The sequence below is a fragment of the Rhincodon typus genome, chromosome 13, assembly GCF_021869965.1.
Source record: "Rhincodon typus isolate 14 chromosome 13, sRhiTyp1.1, whole genome shotgun sequence".
Classification (NCBI taxonomy): Eukaryota; Metazoa; Chordata; class Chondrichthyes; order Orectolobiformes; family Rhincodontidae; genus Rhincodon; species Rhincodon typus.
The window spans coordinates 61,958,646-61,983,895 of record NC_063344.1 but is presented as its reverse complement, the minus strand read 5'-3'; the positions used below and the strand labels follow the sequence as shown (position 1 = coordinate 61,983,895).

At 41.0% G+C, this 25,250-nt stretch overlaps 1 protein-coding gene across 2 annotated transcripts; it reads right to left on the bottom strand.

Moving 5' to 3' along the window:
* Positions 1-25,225, bottom strand: mab21l4 (mab-21 like 4). 2 transcript variants are annotated; one of them, XM_048604074.1, is made up of 6 exons: positions 24,908-25,225; positions 20,509-20,894; positions 13,299-13,521; positions 10,890-11,043; positions 8,793-9,158; positions 1-2,492 (listed from the first exon to the last, which is right to left on the bottom strand). In XM_048604074.1, exons 2-6 carry the CDS (start codon positions 20,798-20,800, stop codon positions 2,391-2,393), a joined length of 1,137 nt encoding a protein of 378 aa, XP_048460031.1. In that variant the 5' UTR covers positions 20,801-20,894; positions 24,908-25,225; the 3' UTR covers positions 1-2,390. The 2 variants fall into 2 exon arrangements, with proteins under 2 accessions (XP_048460031.1, XP_020384553.1); XM_020528964.2 differs by lacking the exon at positions 24,908-25,225 and having other exon boundaries at positions 20,509-21,131.
* Between the last annotated feature and the right edge of the window lie 25 nt (positions 25,226-25,250).

Below are 25,250 nucleotides of genomic sequence, written 5' to 3'. Positions count from 1 at the left end.
TTAGCTTAAACATGATGCAGTTTATTGCACAATAGCAATCAGACACAAGTTACATCAGTGAGATAAATAGTGTTCCTAAGACAATGAAGGGATCTACAATAACAGGTTTGTCCTTTTCAAGATCTTGAGATGTCCTGCCTTTCCCCACCTGAGACCTTTGTCATCAACAGATTGGGTGGAGCTTATTGAAGTTTTCACCGTGGACCCTTTCAGTACCATTACTTAATATAGCATCACCCAATGGCAGATATAATTCTTCACTATTTCCCATCAGTAAACTCTTCATATTTCACTGAATCCTTTAACTGGTTGGTCAATGCCACTCACCATCTTGCAGATGTAACTTGTGAAGCAGAAAAAGCCGTGCCCACTCCTGCCCCATCCATTCTCTGCTCGCCTCTGCAGCCTCCATCCCCAAAATCATGGTTCATAATAAGAATCTGCTGGGGTATTTGACCAATGCAACCAACCCTCTACCCACTGAAGCTTCACTTAGCCCAACTGTGTAGTGAAACATCATATGAGAAGTACCATTTCCCTAGTCTGCCATCAGACTCTCTGACAGTTCCTAGCCCACCACCCAGTCATATCCCTGTGTGGGTGGTCATGCTATACCACTATGCCAGCTGCTTCCTAGAGGACTAAGGGCCTGTTGACACTGGCACCATTTTGAGACAGTGGGCTTACTGAGATAATTGACTTGCCAAGACAATAGACTTGCTGAAATGGGCAATAATCAAAGGCAGTGGGCCTTCTGCACTGGGAATTACTCGGAAGCCATCAGCCTGCTGAGATGCTCGCAAATCAAAGGCCACAAACTGGTTATTGCATTGAGTTTTAAATCTGTGACACTGAATGATGGGATAGCCCCTTGGATGGGTTTCTTCATATAACCTTCATGGACATCACAGTAACTGGGGAATATGGAGTCTTGCGTAGGGAAGTGAGCCCAGGTTTGATCTTACAGAGAGTGAGTGTGATGCTTGTGAGGGAAATGCTTCACAGTTTCAGCCAAAAGATTCTGAATCAGAACAGCTCTCCTCATCCAAATATCCTGCACATGGCTCTGAGGTAACAGCAAAATGGATTCAATCATGATTTATAAACCGAAATTAGAACATGGCAAAATGAAATAGAATGATCCACTCTCTCCAGGTGGTATATGTCACAATGACAACTGTACATCGGCAGTTCCTACCAGCTAAAGGAAACATTCATTCCATTCTCCTGGTGAACAGCTATGTGTGTCTTGATGACAATTTTTATACATATGCAACACATAAGGTGTAAACTGAACAATTCTTTTCTATCTGAAACCACATGACTTGTATTTCTCAGTGACAGCAATTGTACATGTACAAGAACTGATCCACACCTGCCTCATACTATGTTTTTGATCTTTATTTATGGATATGGGTGTCTCTGACAAGGCCAGCATTGGTTGCTCATCCCTAATTGCCTTTGAATTTAGTGGCGTGTCATCCATTTCAAAGGGCAGTTAAGAGTCAACCACATTACTGTAGATCTGGAGTCATTGGTCAGTATGGGACATATCCTTCCATAAAGGGACATTAGTTTTAACAACACTCAAAAATAGTTTCATGGTCACCATTATCAAGACTAGCTTTAAACTCCAATTTTATTCACTGAAATCAAATTCCACCAACTGTTGCATTGGGACTTCAGTCAGTATTTCCAGGACATCAGATTACTCGTCTAGTGATGGTACTGTGTCAGTTCCTCCAAATTGCTGATGTCTGTCTGTGAAGTTCAATATATGTTCTAATTCGAGCAGGTTTAAAATATAATTAGCTCCTAGGTTTTGCAAGCCATGGATGTGCATAAGGAAAGCCTTGCGTTGAGTACATGGAAGTGTTTTGTGAAGTTAGCTGAAGGTCAAGTCATAGGTTGTTGCTAGAAATCTTTCACAATTACAAAACCTCTGTATGAAGTAATAGAGAACAATTCTCACCAACAGGAAGTTAGTCTGGAATTATCTGGTTAACTTGTGCTGTCCTGTTGTATATCCTGTCTCTTTACTCTTTTTCTCAGAATTGAAAGACTGTTTTTTAGTGATCCAACCTACAGGTGATGTGGACATGAGTTTGTGATCCAGTCTAGACTTGATGTAGACACAGGATTGTGATGCAGTCTACAATTGATGAGTTTTTGATCGGTCTACATTGATGTGGATATGGATTGTGATCCAGTCTGCAGTTGATGTTCACATGACATTGTGATCCAGTCTATAATTGGTCTGAACACAAGGTGGTGATCCAGTTCACAGCTGGCATTAAATTGATATTGTGATCGAGTCTACAGTTGATGTGGAGAAGAGTTTTTGGTCTATTCTGCAGATGATGTAGAGATGTTTTCCGTTTCATTATGGTTTATGATGAGCATCCTTCATCGGTCACTAGTTTGGTAGTCTTGGCCCACGCAAGTTGCATGGCCCCAATTCTATCAGCATCCAGGACATGATAAACCTGAAACTAGACACAGTGCAAGAAAATGAATATTCAATGGTAAACACGCTTACTGTTCATCCAGATTGCCACAAATGTGAGCGATATTTACAGCTCTTAATTTAGGTAGCCCAGCAGGCCTGTGCACTAATGCATTTAGTTGGTGAATATACTGAGTCTTCTTTTGACACTAATAGTTACTATATAAATTTTCTATTAGTAGCAACAATCTACATTTACAAAGCACTCAAAAAAATCCAAAAGGAAATGAAGGAGATTTTAGGAGCAGCGCAAGACTAAAAGCTAATCAAATCATTGACATTTAAGGTTTGTCTAAAGAAAGAGAAGGCCTCAGTGGTTAAAATGGTGAGGTGAAGGGAAGGGAGAGTGGACAAAATCAGAGCTAATTGTTCTGCTGGGAGCAGGGTTGGTAGCAAATGATGGGAGTGTTTTAGAAAGAGGGAAGTGCAAGAACATGGGCAATCACAAGTTTAATTGAAATTATATCTCCAGAGGTGGCAAAGGTACAGCAGACTGGTTGGACATTTTTATTTTCTGTTTATGGGAATTTCCGTGCACAAGTTAGCTGTTGTTTTCTACATTTCAATGGTGATCGTACTACAGCAAGTACTTTGCTGGTTATAAAGAACTTTAGGTCATCTTGAGGATGTGATGATGTATCAGTCCACTGTTTTAATATTACGTCATCCCTCACTCCACCACCACCTCCCCAGAATGTGGCTCAAATTTGTCAGAGTTTGCTTTCAGTCACAACTCACTTTTATTCTGAAATTAGCACCTACTCTGGATCCAAGTCTTGTCCTCTCTACAACCTCTCATCGTAAAACCTGCCATAACCTCTCCCTAGCTTGCTCTGCTGTTCCATTTGCCCCTCCACACTTTCCAACAGCAGAAAACCCTGACTTTTACAGCCCTCAACAGTTCCAAAGTAACTAGTTTTGAAACATCAACCAGTGATGCTGCCAGATCAATAACCTACATCTGGCTCTTTATGTCAATAAACATGAATTCAATCATTTGTTCTCTTACGGGTCTGGAAGCTTGTGATTTAGTAGAACAACAAAGGTCTAACAATCGATAAGTTGCTACAAAGATTATTGTAGAAATTAAATCTTGTGGGGTTGGGGCTAACATATTGGCATGGATAGAAGACTGGCTAGCTGGTAGAAAACAGAGTGCATAAATGGTCTTAGTCTGATTGTCCGGATGTGACAAGTGGAGTCCTTCTGGGGTCTGTTCTAAGGCCTCAACCTTTTACAATTTCCATCAATGATTTAGATTTAGATGGAGCAGCATGGTGGCTCAGTGGTTAGCACTGCTGCCTAACAGTGCCAGGGACCTGGGTTCAATTCCACCCTCAGGTGTTTGTGTGGAGTTTGCACATTCTCCATGTGTCTGCATGGATTTCCTCCAGGTGCTCTGGCTTCCTCCCACAGTCCAAAATTGTGCAGTTAGTTGGGTTGGCTAAATTGTCCTATAGTATTCTGGGATGTGCTGGCTAGGTGGCTTAGCCATGGGAAATGCATGGTTATAGGGATATGGTAGGAAGCTGAGTCTGGGTGGGATACTCTTTGGAGGGTCAGTGTGGACATGATGGGCTGAATGGCTGCTTTCATGTTGTAAGGATTCTAGGACTCTAAGTGGAGTAAAGACATGGTGTTAAATTTGAAGACAATACAAAGATGGGTAGGAATATATGTTGTAAAGAAAACTAAAAGTGTTTGCTGAAGGATGTAGACAGGTTTAATGAGTTGCAATAAAATCTGACAGATGGAGTGCTTTCATTAAATGTGGTCTGTAAGAATGTCTGACGCTTCAAAGAATGAGTGACTAGGTGATGCATGTATTAATTAAGAGTTAGAGGAACATAGCAAGTCAGGCAGAATTAGAGGAGTAGGAAAGTTGACGTTTCAGGTCGGGACCCTCCTCCTGCTCCTCTGATGCTGCCTGACCTGCTGTGTTCCTCCAGCTCCACACTGTTGTCTCTGACTGCAGCATCCGCAGTTCTTGCTATCTCCTTAATTAAGAATTAATTGGCTTTGAATTGGTTGTGTACATATGGGATTTAGTAATTAGTTGCTTATAAGTTTGACTGAATCTGGCTAACTGAAATAAAGTTTTCACATAAAATTGCAGACTTGAATTCTGATTAAGTACAGTTATCTTTTGGATGGTAACATTGATAATGGAGGACAGTTGAGTCAAAATGTAAAGTCTCAGGGTATGATTGCCCAGCTCTGTTTTCAAAAAGTGAGCCTTATGACTAGTGGAAGAATGAAGTTACAATGTGGACCTGATTACTTCTTTACCAAAGAAGAAGCAAGACATCACCTTAGGTCCTCTATTTCTAAACAAAAGCAGGATAAGAGGAACAAGTTTTCAGGATTGGAGCCTAATGCTTTTAACATGAATGAAGGTTTGGACAGATTGATAAATGTTATCCATGAAAGTTAGCAAAAAAGGAGATCTATTGACTGCTTGTGAGGCATATTAGGATAGTCAAAGCCAAAATTAATGTCATGATGTCGAGGTGCCTGTGTTAGACTGGGGTGGACATAGTCAGAAGTCACACAACACCAGGTTATAGTCCCAACAGGTTTATTTGAAATCAGAAGATTTTGGAGCATAGAACATAGAACATAGACCAGCACAACACAGTACAGGCCCTTCGGCCCACAATGTGGTGCCGAACTTTTACCCTAATCCTAAGGTCTATCTAACCTCCACCCCTACCTTATACTATCATTCATACGCCTATCTAATAGCCGCTTAAATGCCCCTAATGATGCCGAGTCCACTACCCTCTCAGGCAATGCATTCCATGTCCCGACCACTCTCTGAGTAAAGAACCTACCTCTGACGTCTCCCTTATATCTACCTCCACTCACTTTAAAACTATGCCCCCTCGTAATAGCTACCTCCACCCTAGGAAAACATCTCTGGCTGTCCACTCAATCTATACCTCTGATCATTTTGTACACCTCTATCAAGTCACCTCTCATCCTTCGTCGTTCTAAAGAGAAAAGCCCTAGCCCTCTCAACCTTTCCTCATAAGACCTTCCCTCCATTCCAGGCAACATCCTGGTAAATCTCCTCTGCACCTTTTCCAACGTTTCAACATCTTTCCTGTAATGAGGCGACCAGAACTGGACACAATACTTCAGATGTGGCCGAATCAGGCTTTTGTATAGCTAGAGCATAACTTCACGGCTCTTGAACTCAATCCCTCTATTAATGAAAGCTAACACACCATACACCTTCTTAACAACTCTATCCACCTGGATGGCAACTTTCAGGGAACTGTGGACGTGAACCCCAAGATCCCTCTGCTCCTCCATACTGCCAAGAATCTTTCCGTTAACCCTGTATTCTGCTTTCAAGTTTGTCCTTCCAAAATGAATCACCCCATACTTTTCAGGGTTAAACTCCATCTGCCACTTCTCAGCCCAGCTCTGCATCCTATCAATCAGGTGAAGTCATCATTAATGTCACCATAGAAAAGGAAGGATAAGAATTGGCCAATAGATTGCAAGGACAAAGGTTTCATGCATATGGATATTTTGAGTGAATTGGTGATGGTTGTTTTCGTAGTACCTGGGCAATTGAATGCACACAATGCTAGTTAAAATCAGAACTCGAAATTGGGCTTTCAGCAGGTTAATGAGATTGTGCTTGAAGAAAACACAAAATGGGTTTCAAGAGAGAGATGAATAGAGAAACTAGAGAAGTACAAGAATTTAGGGGTGTGAGAGTGTACCTTCACTCTACCTGTCCATCTTGGCTCCATGTTCTTTTATACTTATTGTCTGTCAAAAATCTATCAATCTCAGACTTAAAATTATGATTGGAGCTAGTATCCACTGCCTTTTATGTGGATGAGTTCTACACATCTACCAAAGAAATGTCTTCTAATTTCTCTACAAAATGGCCTGGCTTTAATTTTAAGGTTATGTTTTTTGTCACGTACCACCATCACAGTAGAAAAAGGTTTCTCTCTATCTACCCTAAAATTTCATTCAAAATCCTTAAGATTGCAATCGAATCACCCCTTAACCTTCAATATTCTCGAGAATACAAGCTTAGTTTATTAAATCTTCCTCATAATCTAAATCTTGGAAATAGAAATTTATGTGGTCTTACTTCCAAGCCCAGGACTGTACATTGTACTCCAGATGGAGTTTATCTGTGGCTTTGTCTGGTAATAGAACCTCCTCTTGTATCCCAGGCCTCTACAGCTAACATTCTGTTCACCTTCTTTGTTTTTTTAAAAAAAAACTTGACTTTGACACTTCTAACATTTGTGATGTGAACCTGGAACTGCTCCTAAGTTGAGCATTTAAATCAATTAAATGTCAGATTTAGTCATTTTGATCCAAAAAGGGTGATTGCACATTTGCCTGTTAAAATCTGTTTGCCACAGCTACGTCCATTCTCCTGCAGTTTCAAAAGATACTGATAGATTATGGTTCCATCTATACGACTTACTCGTTCACCAACTACTGCATCATTGACAAGCTTAGATATATGATTCTACATTGTGGTAACTAACATTTTAATCAATATTGTGAAAAGCTGAAGCCCTACACTTGTTGCACAATACTAGTCACTTCTTTCCAATTTGTATACGTACATACAAATAATTTCAACTCCGTCTTCTACAGACTGACTAGGTCAATACTTTACCTGGAGTTCCATAAGCTTTAATTTTAGGAGGCAATCTTCCAGGTTAAAGGAAGTCCAAATGTCCATGTGATACGCATAGATGTTTCTCTGCCTATTTCCAACAATTCCTCAAAAATTCAGTTCAGTTTGTTCAACACAACCTGCCTCCCTTTAATCAGCTTGCATTTTTCGAAGTGGGAGAGGATGAATAGGCCGGGGCTATTTTCCTTGGAGTGTCGAAGGCAATGCTATAGAAATAATGTTGTTAATCTTGAAAGGGTGCAGAAGAGATTTAGAAGGATGTTGCTAGGTTGGAGGGCTTGAGCCATAGGGAAAAGCTGAATAAGCTGGGGCTATTTTCCCTGGAGTATCAGAGGCTGAGGATGACCTTATGGAGGCTTATAAAATCGTGAGGACCATGGATAGGGTGAATAGACAAGATTTTTTTGCCCAAGGTAGGGAAGTCCAGAATTAGAGGGCATAGGTTGAAAGTCAGAGGGGAAAGATTTAAAAGGGATCTAAAGGGCAACGTTTTCACGCAGAGTGTGGTGTTTTTATGGAATGAGCTGCCAGAGAAAGTGATGGAGGCTGGTACAATTACAACATTTAAAAAGCATCTGGATGGGTACATGAATAGGAAGGGGTAAGAGGGATATGGACCAAATGCTGGCAAATGGGACTAGATTAATTTAGGATATCTGGTCGGCATGGATGAGTTGAACCAAGGGTCTGTTTCTGTGCAGTACACCTCTATGACTCTATGACTCTATTCTCTATCACTCTCTCCTTAAATATTGATTCCCATAACCTCCCCACAACAGATCTTAAACCAACAGGCCTATAAATTATATGCTTCATTTGTGCTTTTCATAAATAATGATATTACTTTTCAACTTTTCCAAACTACATGAATTATTCTTGACTGAACAGAGCTTTGGAAGATTGTGGCTAAAACATTTGCAATTTTCTCTCTTACATCTTACAAAACAAGGAGTGGAAACCATCAAATCCTGGGGATTCAAACCTGATGTGCAAGATAAAGGCATGAAAGCAAGGTCTTATTGTCTACACACCCATGAGATGATGCAGTCAACAAGCGCTCATTGTAAGATTCAGCTATTTATTTGTTGTCCATTTATTGTTGTTAATTGGGAGTAACTTAACCATGTTGCAAAAGCAGCTGGTAGTTATGGGGCTGCTATCAGTTTAAGAAAGAAAGAGGTATTCCACAAACCACCAACAAGTTCTGACCATAACTGACACATCGACTACACAACCCTGAGGGTTGAGCATGACTTCCTTTATCTCTGAAGTGCAATCCTGAAAAATGTCTGTATTGACAGTAAGGTGTCAAATAGAACTGCCACAGTGAGCACAGCATTTCCTGTCTTTTCAAAAGACCACAGAAGTAATTAGGTATCAAACTGGTGACAAAGCCTGTGTTTGAGAGAGTGTTGGGAGAGCTTTGTTGTGTTCCTAACCAGTGTTGTCTCTCCCCTGGGTGCAAGTGATGAGAGCTGTTCTCTGCTGAAGACCCATGATATCTCTGACTTGGAATTTTTGATTAAACAGAGGTGTTGATTTGTTCGTCAGTCTCCCTTATTCACTGCGCGATCCCCTCCACAACAAGACCCAGGGATTTACCTTGTTTAGGATGATGTCAAAATAGGCCGTGTTCCAGTAAAGGCCCTCATTGTCCTGGATTTGCAGAAGCATCTTCAGGTAACTGTCAATGTGCTGGCGTGGGACAGGCAGGAGGTGGGTCAGATGTATTTGCAGGAATTTCTCAGGGGTATCAGCAAATTCTTGCACCTTCTTGTAAATGGTTTGGAAGTCGAACTGAGCATGAAGATTTTCCTGGAACAGGTTGATCTCATGCATGAAGTAGTTGGGCAGGTTCTGGAGGGCGAGACACCGGAGCAGTACCACTACCATCCGATAAACCGATGATTCCAGGTCAATCCAGTCTTCTGGAGCTGGGAAAAACTTCATGGCCCACAGTAATACCATCTGATAAAAGTTTTAAAAAGGCTATGAACTGTAATGCATTACAATTGGAATCATTCAGTAAGTCTAATGTTGAGACAATGCCAAACCTGGTATTTAATTAGATTTTTACAAAAATTATACAAGCTCAGCTATTATAATTTCCTCCTCTTTATTCATTCATGGCAGTAAGGGTTGTCTAATCTTTAACTGCCCTTGAGAAGGTGGTGGTGAGCTGTTGTCTTGAATCACAGCAATCCACATGGTGTAGGTGCTTTCATGGAACGGGATCCAGTTTTTTGACCCAGTGACAATGAAAGGTATATTTCCAAGTCAAGATGATGTGCAGTGTAGAAAGGACTTTGGAGATAAAATTGGCCCAGGTGCTCAGTATCTTCCCCTCACAAAAGCTTTGACATGCTGCTGCAGTATCTATCTATCCATGTCTGCCTGCCTGCCTATCTATCTATCTGTCTGTCTGCCTGCCTATTTATCTATCTGTCTATCTGTCTATCTATCTCTGTCTCTATATCCTGTGCTGTCTTATTCAGATGGTTTGATCTTACATACAGAAATTTAGCTCAGCAGCTCCTCTCATTGATAGTCCTGATGTTTATCTGGTGCATTTTGAGTTTGTAATTCATCTCGCTGGACTTTTCCAACAATGTGGATGTGCTTATCCTGTGAGCCTATCATTTGTGATGCATGACTACCATTAGGACCAATGGGCAGATCAGATGCCCTAGCCCCCTCCCCACAACGCAGTAGTAAGGGTATTCACTGCCTTCACTTGGCAGCCTCACCCTGTGAACATTTCTAATCATCAAGCCTTGATATGGCATGAGGTGAGACTCCCACTTCCATTGGAGAGGAATTCCTGCTTCCATCATCTGCAGGTCAATAAAATGGTAGCAGCTTTGTTGTCTCAGCAGTACGACCAGAAGTGGTGGCCCCTCTCCTGGTACTACATGCTATCCCTAAGACCAAGGGGCTGGGAATTGCCACACAGGAGGCAGGGATATGGGTACTCGGAGACACAGGGTGAGAGGAAACATGGGGAGGGGGATATACGTTGTGTGAGGAGAAAGGTGGACCCTTCAGTGGGAATAGTGGCCACCACTATTTTACACCACCACACACCCCACAACCAGTCTGCAAGGAAGTGTAAAATTCTGCCCATTATGTTCTGGCCCATTTCCCACTATGGATCAGTCTTTCTGTGAACACTGAATAACTTCTGTCTTGCTCAATTATGGACCTGAAACAAGGCCTATGCATCAATTCTGTTACACTTCTGTCCTTGTTAGTTAGCTGTCCCGGTGCCTCCATTGTATTAGCAGACTGCGCATTCAGTGTCTATATATAGTAATTCAAGTGGCCAGAACACTGGAGATTCTTGGGATATCATTCTGAGACAATGTGGTAACATTTTGTTCCAGCTATCGGGACTGTGTGTAGAGTGTCCAGCAGCCATCCAAATCAAGATTCATTTAAACCCATCAACCAGTTCACCCATCTGAGGAAGTAATGGGTTGGTTTGAAATCGTTTTGCCTAGTGTTAGTGTTATAATGAAGTGACTAATGGACACATAAAACTCGCTGATCAGATGTTTAGAAAAGAGGAAGGGAGAATTAAAAATCCAAATGACTTCTTATCAAGCTAAGAATTCCTCGTGTCTCCTCATTAGGATCCAAAGGTGAAGAACGGCCTTTATAGACACCTGTGCAGTGTTTATAGAAAAACAGTTCACTCACTTTAAGCATGTTGAATGTGAGTCCTTGCTTGTGTTCCCCCGGCAGCCAGTGGTCAGTTTTAATTCTGTCCAGGAGGCACAGGCTGTCCAGGCGATGACCCCCATCAGCATCTGCTTTCTCCAGTAACTTCCACATCGGTCGTTCAAAACAAAATCTGTTTGGAATATACAACATGGATCACCCTTATTGAAGCTGCTAGTTCTTCCTTAGCAATGGTGAGGCAATGGCTTAGTTATATTATTGCTCATCTACTCATCGGAGACCCAGGTTATGTTCCAGGTACCTGGGTTCAAATCTTACCACAAATGATGTTGGAATTTGAATTCAATAAATATCTCAAAATAAGATTCTAACGATGATCATGGAACCATTGCCAACTGTCAGGTCCACTAATGCCCTTTTGGGAAGATTGAATGAGTGGTTGACAGTGAAGAGAAACTAAGTGGAATTATCAGACGGCCAGATCTGTAGTAGATGGAATTTAAACTCGGTAAATGAGAAGTGATGCAGTTTGGAAGAAGTAACAAGACAATGGAGTACTTAATGAATGGCAGGAGACTAGGAAACTCAGAGGAACAGAAGAATCTTGGGATGCTTGTCCACAGGTTAATAGACTAGTTAAAAATGCATACATGACGCTTGCCTTTAATGTGCCATGTCATGGATTATAAAACCAGGGAGGTTATGTTACAGCAGTACAGAAGTTTGAATAGGCCACTGCTGAACACTGTCCTTGCACCGTAGGAAGAATGTGATTGCACTGGGGTGAGTCGTAGAGGAGAATTTTTTCTGAAGAAGGGTCTAGGCCCGAAACATCAGCTTTCCTGCTCCTCTGATGCTGCTTAGCCTGCTGTGTTCATCCAGCTCTACACCTTGTTATCATGAGATAGGAAGTGTCTTTAGTAGCAGTATCCAGATGGTATACCTAATGGTAGTATGTTATTGTTCTGGATATGCTGGTGGGAAATCTTATTTTCAGTGTAGCGTTCATATACTAAAATTCAACAAGGCTCCTTGGATAGCACCTTCCAAACACACAACCACTTCCATCTCAAAGGAAAACGGCTGCAGACATGGGAACGCAACCCAATTGCAAGTTCCCCTCCAAGCAACACATCATCCTGAATTGGAAATGTATCGTGACTACAATTGGATCAAATTCTCGAACTCTCTCGCTTTTAAGAGTTGTGGATCTTGAGTCACACATGGAACAGACCAGGTAAAGATAGCAGTCGTAGGTGTAACTACAGCACAAGGATTGTGATTGTTCAAGCAGGGAGCTCATTGTCACCTTCTCAGTGACAATTAGGGATGGGCAACAAGAGCAAAACCCACATCCCATGAGCACATAAGACAAATATGGCTGTGGAAGCAGTTCTAGTTCAATGGCAAGGTCAACAATCCATTCAGTGGCTGCAACTGGACCTATTAAGAATGATTGTGATGGTGCCAGGAGTGGGACCCTCACAACAGAAATTTACTCCACGGGTGATAGTCTGAGTTGGATGGCTACAATCACAGTTTGAGCTGTTCTTCACTTGTGGAGCAGCAGGCGTCGCTTCCCTGGGCCCATCCTCAAGCAGGTGAGAGTCAACCAGTTTTCCCTGGAAGGTAGAAACCTGGGATTTCAGCACTCAGGTCAGTTACCACACTGGAGTTGGTAATAGTTAGTTAATCAGGAGGTGTATCATTGAAAGGTGGGACTGTCATTAGGTTGTAGGCTGTGAATTGCATTTTCAGTGGGGACTTTGGGATCTTTGACAGGTGAGTGTGTTTTCATTTGATCCTCATTATTGACAACGCTTTGTTAGCTGTGAATTAATGGTGGTCTTGAAAGGGGATGTTTTCCCTGTGGACATGAAGAGATTCAATGTGTGCTGGCACAGGAAGCCACTCAAGCTGTGTTGGCCTCAACATCCCAGAAACAATCCCCATCATTTCCCAGAGGTGGATATGTACCAAATTGGACAACCCACAATTTGTCTAACGATACAGTTAATAAATACCTTAAATAGTGTGTTCCTTTTATTGATGCAACTAACCATGAAGTACAAATTGTTCAAAACTGAGCTTCCTGTCAGTGAAGACAAACACAAGGTCAAAGGCCAAATTTGACTATGGCACAGGACAAGATACCCTTTAAAGGTTAATATTGTTGTCATTGATTGACATTATTTCATTTCTAGTGCATTATTTCAAATCCAAACTATGTTGAATTGATGGAATGGGACTATAATCGTCAATTTGTTTTCAGAGGTTTATCTGCATTATAAATGGCAAAGAAAGAAGTTGTACTTTCAGGGGAACATGTAAAGAATGGCAGAATTTGATGCCCCTGGCAAAAAATGTGAAAATCTTAAATTATACAATTCAACTTGCAGTATCATTCATTCTAGTCCAATACAATACCTCCAACGGTAGTAAGTTCCATTGCTGATGTCAAGGTTCTCGGGTGTTGCTTGGCTGGTTGTCTCTGGAAAGCTTTTCTCATTCTGAAATCCACTTTCAAGCAACTTTTCTGTGGCTTTCCGTAGTACTGGAATGATGTTAACTCGTAAGGGCTTTGTCACATTTCTGAGAACTAGTGTTAACCGAGGGCCATCGAAATTTAGTAAGGAAGCATTCACTTCTCCTGTGGAGAACAAAAAACGTACTGCAGTGACAAACTGTATAAACCAAGCGAGATATAGGGTGAAACGTATATTGAAGTAGAGTTATTATAAGACTTTTGACATTAAGTTACATCAAGACTAGGAGTTCCTCTCATCTGGATATGAATGAACATCATAGAAACACCTCACATCACAACCTGCGTCAGGAATGTTATCAAACAAAATTTGACACCAAGGAGAAAGGAGGTATTGGGAAAGATGATCAAAACTTGGTCTGAGTTTGGGTCTTTCTGGAGGAGGGAGCGGTAGCGAGGTGGAGAAGCATTGAACCTTGAGTAGGAGCTGAGCTAAGACCCTTTCACACTCTTCCTTACTTGACCTTTGAGGTGGAGTTGATCTGTAACACTTTCCTATATATATTACCAGAGAGCAGAAGTAAACCAGTATTCGAAAAGACCTTGTGTACCCTTTGTCCCCTCATGGAAGCTGGATCAACAAGCTGTTGAATTGACTGTAGCAACTTGCCTATAACTTTGCCTGCCCTACATTTTTACTGCCTTCCTTCGGTTGCAATGTTAACCCTTGGAGTAAGCATGAAAGATAGTCACCGCTGGCCACAAACCGTCCATTATGGATGCAAAATTATGGACTCCTTCATACTTTTAAGCACTATAGAAAACAGCATTGCTCTGCTACACTATTAAAAACCTTTAAGGTTAGGAAAACGAAACATAATTGCTGTGCAGGAGATTTGAAACCCTTTTGGATAAAGAGAATAAAGCAGTATTCATTTCCTGAAGAATGAAAATCCTTGGAAGCAATGAGAGTGAAGCAGCATTGGAACACTGCAGAACTGAAAAGCTTTAAAGTAAGCAGAGTAGACCACATTAGGAAGAAATAGTGGCAGAAATAATATTGCTGGGAAGATTTATTTTCAGAGATGGGTTAAATAGAACACAGAATTGGAGAAAACAGATACTGACCTATAGAATTGCTTTGAAATTAGACACTAAATTAAAAGATGAGCAGCTAAACAGACATTTTGTATCAAATTGAGATGAGCAATGCCATTGCAGCTTGACAAGGCATAAGAGAATGCATGGATACATTTGATTAAGTTTTACAAGCTTTTGATAATTACTTTATTCTTAGAAACTTTACTCTTTCAAGAATTTTAATACAAGTATTTGGCTTACAGGGGAATCAATAAATAATTTAATTACTGATCTCCACAGATGAGTGGAAAAATGTGACTGTGAAACTTTAAGAGATAGAATTGTTGAAAATATGCATGAGTCTTTGTTAGATTTATTACATTCCAAAGAAGATTAGTTTTGGAGAAAGCCATTCAGTTGGCGAGTGAAGCGAAAGTCTGGAAGCAGCACAGATCAATCTCAAGCAGAGAAGGACAAACTTATCACAGGAGAGCAACAGAATCCATTCAGTTCTTGAGGTGTAAAAGCCTGAAAGATGCACATGATAAAGCAATACAGACAGTACCTGCACATCTGGCTGACAAAGAGTCAGTCTCAATGTCTTAGTGTAAGGAAACATGCCGGCTATTAAATAAAAAATGTAGTATTTCCATTCCAGTATGATTCCTCTTCAGAGTGATTCTGACTTGAAACAGTTTGGACTTGAAGCATTAACTCCATTTCTCTCCCTTTGGAGGCTGCCATACCTGTTGAGTTTTTCCAGCATTTTCTTCTTCTGTAATAGACTAAATGTCTGTGTAGTGATTGGAACCAGGTGGACCTTCTTGACTATGAGGTCCTTGATTGAGGATGTTAACCTGGGCCAATCAGGAAGCACTGGTTGATCAATACTAACTGACTCCGAGCTGGCTGGTCACAGCCAGTGTACTGTGCACATGTAAATGAAGAGTGACTAGGTGCTGGGTTACTGGCCTCGGTGCAGTTATTTCAGTCTGGTTTGGCAGGAATGACACTTTCCACAGCGGACATCCAAGAGATAAAAGGTCCTCCAGTGGAGAGTGGTTTTACAGACCACATTGGATCCAGAACAGAATCAAGGTCAACAATCCTCAGGCTAAATACCTACTGATCTTCCAAGTCTGAAAATAATGCCTTCTGAAAGAATTGTGAAACCAACAATATTTTTGAATTTGTGAATTCAAAGACTTCTGGGTGTCTTTTGATGGTATAGTGAATAAATGTACTTACATACTTGAATGTTAATTATGGTAAAAAGAATGCTTTGTGGGAGATATTGTAAAAGGTACTGGTTCTGAACAGGTTAATGCTGAAGACTGCATTAAGCTCCACCCAACCTGATGATAAGGACATGATTGAAGAAAGGCAGAACAACTTAAGATATCAAAAGGGATAGATCTATTACCCTAGGTTTTAGTAACTTACTAATGTAACTTGTACCTGATGGCTGTCATGCAATGAAGTGCATTTTGCTTAAGACAAGAGCCTGTTCTCATTAGACTACCTAATGGTTTTCCTTTAACTGCTTGAGACCAAATAAGCTGACAGATCCAGTCAGAAAAGGAAGATAATAGTATGTATCTAGCCAGCCACCTGGTTATCATCGCATGCTCATATATCAGAGATCCAACAGCAGATGAGCTGTGGGAGAGCAGAGGTCAGGCAATGTACCAGAGATAGATGCAAATAAATGTAAGGGCAGATACTCATTGCAGGGTCAAATTCAAGGCAAGCAATAATCTGTTTTAAACTTAGACAGCAGCTGGGGAATGACATTTCATAGAATCCCTACAGTGTGGAAGCAGACCATTCCATCCATCAAGTCTATGCCGACCCTCCAAAGAGCACCCACCACATCCCTAGATTCAATGGGAAATTTAGCATGGCCAATCCACCTAACCCATACATCTTTGGACTGTGAGAGAAAACCCACGCAGACACAGGGAGAACATGCAAACTCCACAGTTGCCCGAGGGTGGAATTAAACCAAGGACCCTGGTGCTATGAGGCAGCAGTGCTAACCACTGAGCCACCGTGCCGTCCCCAAGTTGTAATACACACACACACCTCCCAATGCAGAATTTGGGGAAGGTACACCTATAAAATTCCCAAACCTCCACTTCCATGTTGCTGATAGGAACATTTGCGGAACCAGCTTTCTCATACAATGTAAGATTATTTCAATTCGGTTTGGGCTGGGAAGAGAGGATAGGTTGAATTATTGGCATTTATCAATTAATTGCGACCATACCGAAACACTCCCAAGTTAACACCTGAAGCAATGCGTAATCCCAGTGCTTCACCCATTTTGAACTCTCATTGACCAGACTGCAAGTGGGAGACATTCATCCTCCTGTTTCATCAGAATGATAATTGGGCAGAACACTGTGTAATGAAAGCAAAATTCAGATTCTCATCCCTCATTGCCTTTAGTCACATGCCCGAAACTGGGACGGTTGACAGGAGCTCAATTAGTCACTGGCTGAATTAGTAAATCTCAACTTGAATTATGAAATAAAAACAGAAAATTCTGGAAACACACAACAGGTCAGGCAGCAACAGGGAGAAAGAGAGACAAATTACGAACACAGTAGAGATACTTTTTTTTTGTAGCAAGTACGTAAGCAATGCTAATAGATGAATTATATGGACAATAGATGAAAGAAACATCTGTGAGAGGGGGGAAAGAAATTAAACCATGGTGGTGTACAAGGCAAGGGTAGATGGAGGAACAAATATGGAAGTAAAGTAAGGTATGGGGGGTTGTAAATGGTTACAGAACATCAACAGGTATGCGAGGGATGGTTAAAGTCTAAAGCTGCTATTTTCAGAAGCACAAAAACGAGGTGATGTTTTTCAAGTTAAATAAGCTTCATTATTCAAATTGAATTATTCAACACTGAGAGGTCATTGAAAGACAGATCCAAATGAGCTGTTCTCAAATTAGTTGAAAGCAATTCAATTTTTGAACTTTTTCCGTCTGATGTACCCTATGATCAGTTGAGTGCTCAGGTAACATAATTCTGAATGAGACAAAACTCCCACTCCCTGTGCTGTGAGGTCTGCTCTCAGCAGATAAACCAGTTTTACAAAGTTTCTCTGCAAATAGTCTGGCCCAACCAGTTTCTGGAATCCATGAAACGGAAGCTAAACATTAACTTTGGAGACAGGGAAAGGAACATTCATGCAGCAGCTATGAATGCTGAGAGTTTTCCTTCATTCCAATTTATTTTTCAAATCAATCCAAAACTGTCTAACCAAATTGAAACAAATCAACACATTAACGGAAAATGGTTCAGAAATCACAGTGTCTGTGAATATAGCATCGTGGAACTTATATTACAAAAAGCAGTCATAAAGTCTCTCATGCCTATTGATGCTTCTATCTATTGCAGCTATCTACCAGAATGCTATTTCTCCAACCTGTTCACACATACGTTCTTCCTTTTCAAATACTGACCCAATTCACCTTTCAATTAGGCTGTAACTTCTTCCTTAGATGGCCATATGTGATTAAACATTCTGCATTGCAAAACACCACTGTAAGAAAAAAATTCCCCTCTTCAACCTGCTGTTATCACTTGTCAATGAATGGAAAAACTCCATTTACCTGTCAAAACATTTGTCATTTCAGAAACTTTATTAGATATGTTTAATTTTCTCCACTCTGTTGAAAAAAGCCATTTTTTTATTATTTCACTTGATAGCTATAATTTCTCATTTCTATGTAGATATAATCCGATTGTGCAGCAATTGCATTCCAAAGGCAATAAATGTATGCTGCTTTTACTTATAAGCATAATTTGAAACATTAACTAAGTTGAAGCTTGACATCCATTGGCATTGATCTCCAGTTGTCAATGTTTCAACTTTAAAATTCTCATACTTGTTGTATAAACCCTCCAAGGGCTCATCTTTCTATATCTTTAGAATCTTTGCATTCTACCATCCTCCAATATCTGTGAGCTCCTCCAATTCTGGTCTCTTGGAGACCCTTGTTTTAATTAACTCTAACAGTGGAGGCTGCAGTTGCCTGTGTTCTAAGTTCTAGAATTCTTTCCCTACACCTTTCCAGCTCTCTGTGTCTCCTCCTTTAAAGATGCTCCTTAAAACTTACTTCACTGCTTAACTTATTGTACAATGCATTGTCTCGTGGTTTGGAGTTGAATGTTATTAGATAGCTTGCTTGGATGTTTGGTTGTGTTAAGTGTAAGTTGATGTTACCAAGAATTCTATTGTAATAGCACAAGATGAAAGGAAGAATGAATGTTAAATTGATTGATGGACAGGGAATGACATGGGTGTTGTTCCAATTAGAGAGGCATTGAAAATGATGTAAGCTAGAGGTTAATGCTGCGTCAAAAAAGAAAACATGCACAACCACACAGATATATTTCAACATGGGCAAAGACATTTTCCAAAATGTGACAGCACAAAAGTAGGATGATCAATGGACAATGGGAAAGATCTAAAAGGGATTTTCAGATGAGGCAGACAGGTTAGAATGTGTATTTTCTGTGAAATAGTTATGCTGAAAGTAAACAACAAAGCAATATATAATTTCAAATATTTAACATTCAAAGTGTGAGTGCAGATTAATTAAGCTTTAAATAAAGGCATTCGAGCTTTCAAAAACAGGTGTATAGACCACATGAGGAAAGAGATTAAAAAAAGGCATAGAAGGCAATTATTTAATCATAATTAGAAGACTGATTATTTCAGTATAACAAATGAATTAATACTGGAGAGAATATACAATATAGATTCACCAGAATGGCAAAAGAGATTAAATTATAGCTACAATGAGTGACTTTAAATTCAGACATTAGAGTGCAGATGGCTAATAGGACATTTGGCAGATGATATTTCAGTTCTAAGCGTTTTTGATTGCGTGAATCCGGAGTTGATTACATGGAGTTGCCAAATATAAAATCGTCACTGAACAGAAACTTATTTTCTGATCAGGCTGTTCAAGCATGGGATGGTCTACTTCATTCGTTTTTCAAGCAAATACCATACCAACTTTTAAAAGAATTTTGGAGTAGAGGACAATAGGATGAGTTCTGCATTGTTGTAGCAAAGAGAGAGCACTGACAAATGAGTCTAATGGTTCTCAATATGGCCTAGATCCAATTAGATAGTAAATCTTTTCTCTTACTAAGTCTGAGACAGAGCGACAAAAGTATTTGTCAATGGATTGTGGGTGTTATTTACAAGGCCAGCATCTATTACCCAACCCTAACTGCCCTTGTGACTGTGGCAGTAAGTCATCTTATACTATTGCAGTCCATTGGTGTAGGCACACCCATCGTGCCAAGAGGGAGAGAGTTCCAGAGTTAAGGATTATTGTTTAAACTGTTGGCATTAGCTGATCACTGAAAGAGAGGGCTAACTGCATGAGTCATTCATAAAGTAGTTCAATTCACTGTGAGGTCACAAGCTGCACCTGTCCAGCCTTGTAACTGGCATCAATGTTTTATGGATTGGTTGACAGCAAAAAAGAAAGAGGTAAGGGGCACGTCTGACAGCCTACTTTTAAGTAGATTTGTTTTAAGTGATGTAACAGAATGTTACACTACAGTTACGTAGATTAGTTGCATCAGAGGCGTTATAGTTCTTCTGTATGAACAACGACTAACAAAGATGAAGGAAACACCTACAGTATTGCAGTTCAATCAACTCTTAATGTACCTGTAATCGGGTGATGGCGAAGGATAACATAAATAAAATAAATGATAGACAGAATCTATATATGGTGCTCTGTTACACAGAATATCTACATACTTTGATACTCAATAGTATACTGACAGTATTCATTACTCTCCATATACACTATGTAGGTTCTAGATAGTTCAATGCACTACATAACACTACTGGTGGTTATTCCCTCATTATATAGACTTTCTGACCTCTGAGTGGAGCAATACTTTGTATTTCCTGACCCATGAGTCCTTAACTTTGCACTGTTCCAGGCCATGTGTTCACCACAGAGTTGGTAATTTTATGCCAGCTATTTATTTAAAGAGGCTGAGAGCTGTCACACCTGCTTCTTACCTGGGTTAATAAGAAAGTTCTGTTGACAGTAAACAATGGCTCCTTTAAGAAGCTCCTTCAGAACGTTTATGACTCTGCCAGGGACGAGGTGCCCACTGCACTGGGATGACTCTGGAAGTGGGTGGAAAATGTCACTCCCAGTCCATCTGCTTTCACTCTCCTTAGGGACAGTCAGGTAAGCCAACCCTTTCTTCGGGACGGTTTGATGGCTGATTCCATCCACGATGTAGTGGGTGTCGCAGCTCTCTTCAACCCGCAACGTCAAATCGTTGAACCAGAGAGACACCTCCATATCCAACTCATCAAGCTGTGTTCTGATGGAGTAATCAAAGGAAGCATGCTCCCTCGAGTAGTCCACCTGGAACCTGTAGTCCTGCTGCTGGACCCTGTCGAGAATCGTAAAGAGTATGTCTTCACATTTCTGTATATCAATGACCTTCATGTCATGGTGGGCTTTTATCCCTGACAAGTATCTTTGGTACCAGCTCAGCCTGTCACTATTTGAAGACCACATGCTGGCAGTGTTCTGAAGAATGCGTGCAAACCTGTGGCCCTTTCTGACCGTCTCTCGTCTTCCTACGTACAGCCTAAGTGTGTCAAAGTGTGAAGTTAAAATAAACTTGAGGGCTTTTTGGTAGCTCTGGGCGGGATTTGGGAGTGCCACAGCTCAGCTAGAACACCGTAATACCTGTAAGTGAGGGCCAGTCAATTTTTCTGGGAAGAAAAGGGGCTGCAACAAGACACAAGGAGGAGAGACAGCCGGGGAAAATCTTTAAATTAGTGAAAGGAAGGAGAGCCCTGACCTTCTACCTTGGAAAATTAACCTACTTCCCATCCAGACTGATGAGATTATGTTGCTTTTATGCACCTGCTGAAAAGGGTAAAGGGATTGAAGGTTAAGCATCTAGAGTGATACAGTATGGAAACAGACCCTTGGGTCCAACTTGTCCATGCCGACCATAATCCCAAACTGAACTAGTCCCACCTGCCTGAGCTCGGCCCATATCCCTCCAAACATTTCTTGTTCACGTACTTATCCAAATGTCTTTTAATAACTGTCGGAAATCTAAAAGTAAGTTTAGAAATAAGCCCGAATCTCAGGAGCAGCTGCAAGACCCACACAATTCACAGTTCACCATTTTAAAATTTAGAATTTCTAAATGTGAACAGCTTTAAGACTTCTCTCAATGGTTTAAAGTTTGCAACCGCACAAACTGATACTGTCTTAATTGGTGGTGGAAGCAGATTCGGTTCAAGTCAAGTCAAAAGGGAATTGGGTACATAGTTAGAAAGGAAAATAGTATAGGCATACGGAGAAACAACTGGACAGTGGGGTACTCAGACAGCTTTTTCAAAGACATGGGCATGATGGGCTAAATGGCCTCTGTGCTGCAGCGTATGACTGTCTCATAGAGATAGGAAGAAAATTATAAATATTTCTATAGTAAGGTACCTTTCTGAATTTCAAGTTAGGGCATATAGAAAAAGAATAGAGGGAAATATCACAGGATGGAGTCCTGATATCTTTCACACTTGTATGACTCAGTAAATAGATTCAAGGTGTGCACAGGTATGGAATGAATCTGGTTTGTGCAATGCGGTATAGGTTGGTAAACCTGATATCTCCTGGAAAGAAGCCAACAACAGCAACAGACAAATGAAATTATTTTCTCTTGACATGTAAAGAATGGCAACTTTGTGTGCAGGAAATTCCACCAGGTTGCAGTGATATGATTGTTTTACACAATCTTATGATGACTTGGTATGGCAACAATTTGAACTGTTGATGATCTGGTCTTGTGAAAACACAGTCCTGTAAAAATCTGCTCCTTGAAAATGGATGGCAAGAACTTAAAAAGAGGCACCACCACATCTGCAGTGACATGGGACTGCAACTGGGTCAGCACCACTTTAGCCACACTGAATAACAACTGGCCTAACTCACTGCAGCTGGTAGCATTCTGTTACTGAAGCACTGTGCTCTAGCTTAAGGGCTCTTTTATGGTGCAGTGGTAGTGTCCCTGCCTTAGATTGGGTGAGGCCTGGGTTCAAGCCCTACCTGCTCCAGCTGTGTGTGATGACATCTCTAAACAGGGTGATTTTTTTTTTAAATATTCCTGTGACTTAATTCCACAAACTCATCCCAGCATCAGGAATTTGAAAAATGTCACTGAACAAATGAACAGAATTCAGGTGCAGGCAGGTGAGGCCGGGAGTGGCTCCGAGCTTTATGACCAGCAAAACATTATCGACAACAGATCCCTGAATCTCATCTACTGATCCTTTCATCGTATCCCTCCAGTTTACATTTCATCCATGGAATTGTGATTCCAACATTGACTTTAACACTGGATCGAGATCCCAGAAGGTGGCAGCAGCAGATTTAATAGGTAGGTCTACAATGAATTCAGGCTTTCAGGCCCCAGGCAAACACAGGCAGTGCTAAGGACAGAACATTCCTCTTTGTGTTTAACTGTTAAGGTCTGTATACTGAAATTATTACATTTGTTAATGCCTTTATTTAAGATTAGGAAGAAAGAGGCAGCAGCTATCAATTGTCTGAGATATAGAGAGCACCTGTCTGTCTTGAGAGTGCAAGGAGCTGTACAAGTGAATAGTTAATAAACTCTATCCATGAAGAAAAGTATCCTGGTTTTCTGTCATGTCAACTAATTTGGATGCAGATTGACATCAACTTTGATTACTTTGAATTTGAATCTCATTTACAATTTCCTGTGAATTGTCTTTCTGAGGTTTTCACATTCACGAGCAGGCTGGATTGAATAGATCGGAGAAGCTGATCCCGCTCATAAAAGGAGAAAAGATGAAAGAGCATGGATTTAAAGAGTTGGGCAAATGAAGCAAGTGTGGTGTAAGAAATAACTTTCTCACACAGTGAATATTTAGAAACGCATGATCTGGAGATGTAGTGGAGGCAGGTTCATTTGAAGCATTCAACAGGGTTCTGGATGATTGTTTGGATAGAAATGGTGTGCAAGGAAATGGGGTAAAGGCAGGAGATTGGCACTAGGTTGTAGAACAGGTGTAGGCACAATGGGCTGAATGGCCTCTGATTCTGTGTCCGTCTTTAAATCCAAACTAATCTAATGGGATGAAAGCCCCTCCTGGCAGCGAGGGTCTAATCTACAATGAGTTTAGAGAAGTTGGATAAGGTATGAAATGCCCCCAGACCTACACCAAACTGTGAGATAGTAAGAACTACAGATGCTGGAGTCTGAGATAACAAGGTGTGGAGCTGGAGGAACACAGCAGGCCAGGCAGCATCAGAGGAGCAGGAAAGCTGACGTTTCAGGTCGGGACTGAAGAAGGGTCAGAGGACAAAGGACCTCCGCATTGGTACCATCTCAGGGCGTGATCCAGGGCACAGCAGCAATGAGCAACCCTTGCCCACAGACATTGGCATCTGATTCATAAGTGAATGCTCACAGCATCAACTCCCTGCCCCACATGTCACTGACGACTTCATTCACACCAACAATTTTGCACGCATACAGCAGGGATGTTTGACCATGAAGGGTAATGGAGCAACAGAATAAAATGGTGGTAAGGAGAATTGGTAGCAGCAATGTAACACAATGACAAGCTGCCCGTTGTTTGTAGACCAGAGCTCAATATGACAGATTCAAGGAGTAGGGAAATGGAAAATCGCTGAAAAGTTCCTCATGACTCACTCCATCTGTTGCATGGCTTTGAATTGAAATTTGAATTACCATGGTGAAAATGGTTCTTGCTCAGCAGGGTGATAACAGGCTAGGACCATCTAAGTAGCCAACCTCCATTGTAAAGACCTCAAAACAAACCCTTTCTGTGCTCATGGAGACATATAGACAAGCTGCACGTTACTGTGGAGTTTTCCCTCCACTGACCAAGTGACAGACTAATCACCTGAAACTCAGAAAATAAGGAGATGATCGCAAGGCTTTGTGAATTTATATTCACAAAGTAATAATGACCTAGTAACAAGGAGGTAACCTTCACTTGCCACATCATACCGAATTGTACACCTTCAGATAAAGTGAATAGCCAAGGTCTTTTGCCTGGGATGGGGGAGTCCAAATCTAGAGGAGATAGGTTTAAGGTGAGAGGGGAAAGATTTAAAAGGGACCTGAGGGATGACGTTTTCATACAGACGGTGGTGTGTGTTTGGAACGAGCTGCCACAGGAAGTGGTGGAGGCAGGCCCAATTACAACATTTAAAAAACATTTGGACAGGCACATGAATAGGAATGGTTTAGGGGAATATGGGCCAAACGCAGGCAAATGAGATTAGTTCAGTTTGAGAAACCTGGCATGGATGAGATGGGCCAAATGGTCTGTTTCTGTGCTGTATGACTCTATGACACCATAACACAATAAAAACCCGTTGCTCTGTATACACCTTGTTTCTTTTGTCTCCACGTGCTACAGCAGACTCTCAGCACGGGCATTGGTCCATACTACATCCATGGTTTGCCCTGTGTGGACATGAAGTTAGAAATCAGTTACATTCAGGGCTATGCAAAGTCTCACACAGATGTAGTGCAAATCCAATCAAATTTATGCAAACATAACAGTTTATATCCAGTGTTACGTCACCCGTGCCAACAAAATGCTCTCAAAAGGTATTTTTCTTCCTTTCTCTCCCAAAACTGCCTAAGTATTATATAGAGATAACACAGTGTGGAGCTGGAGGAACACAGCAGGCCAGGCAGCATCAGAGGAGCACGAAAGCTGACGTTTCG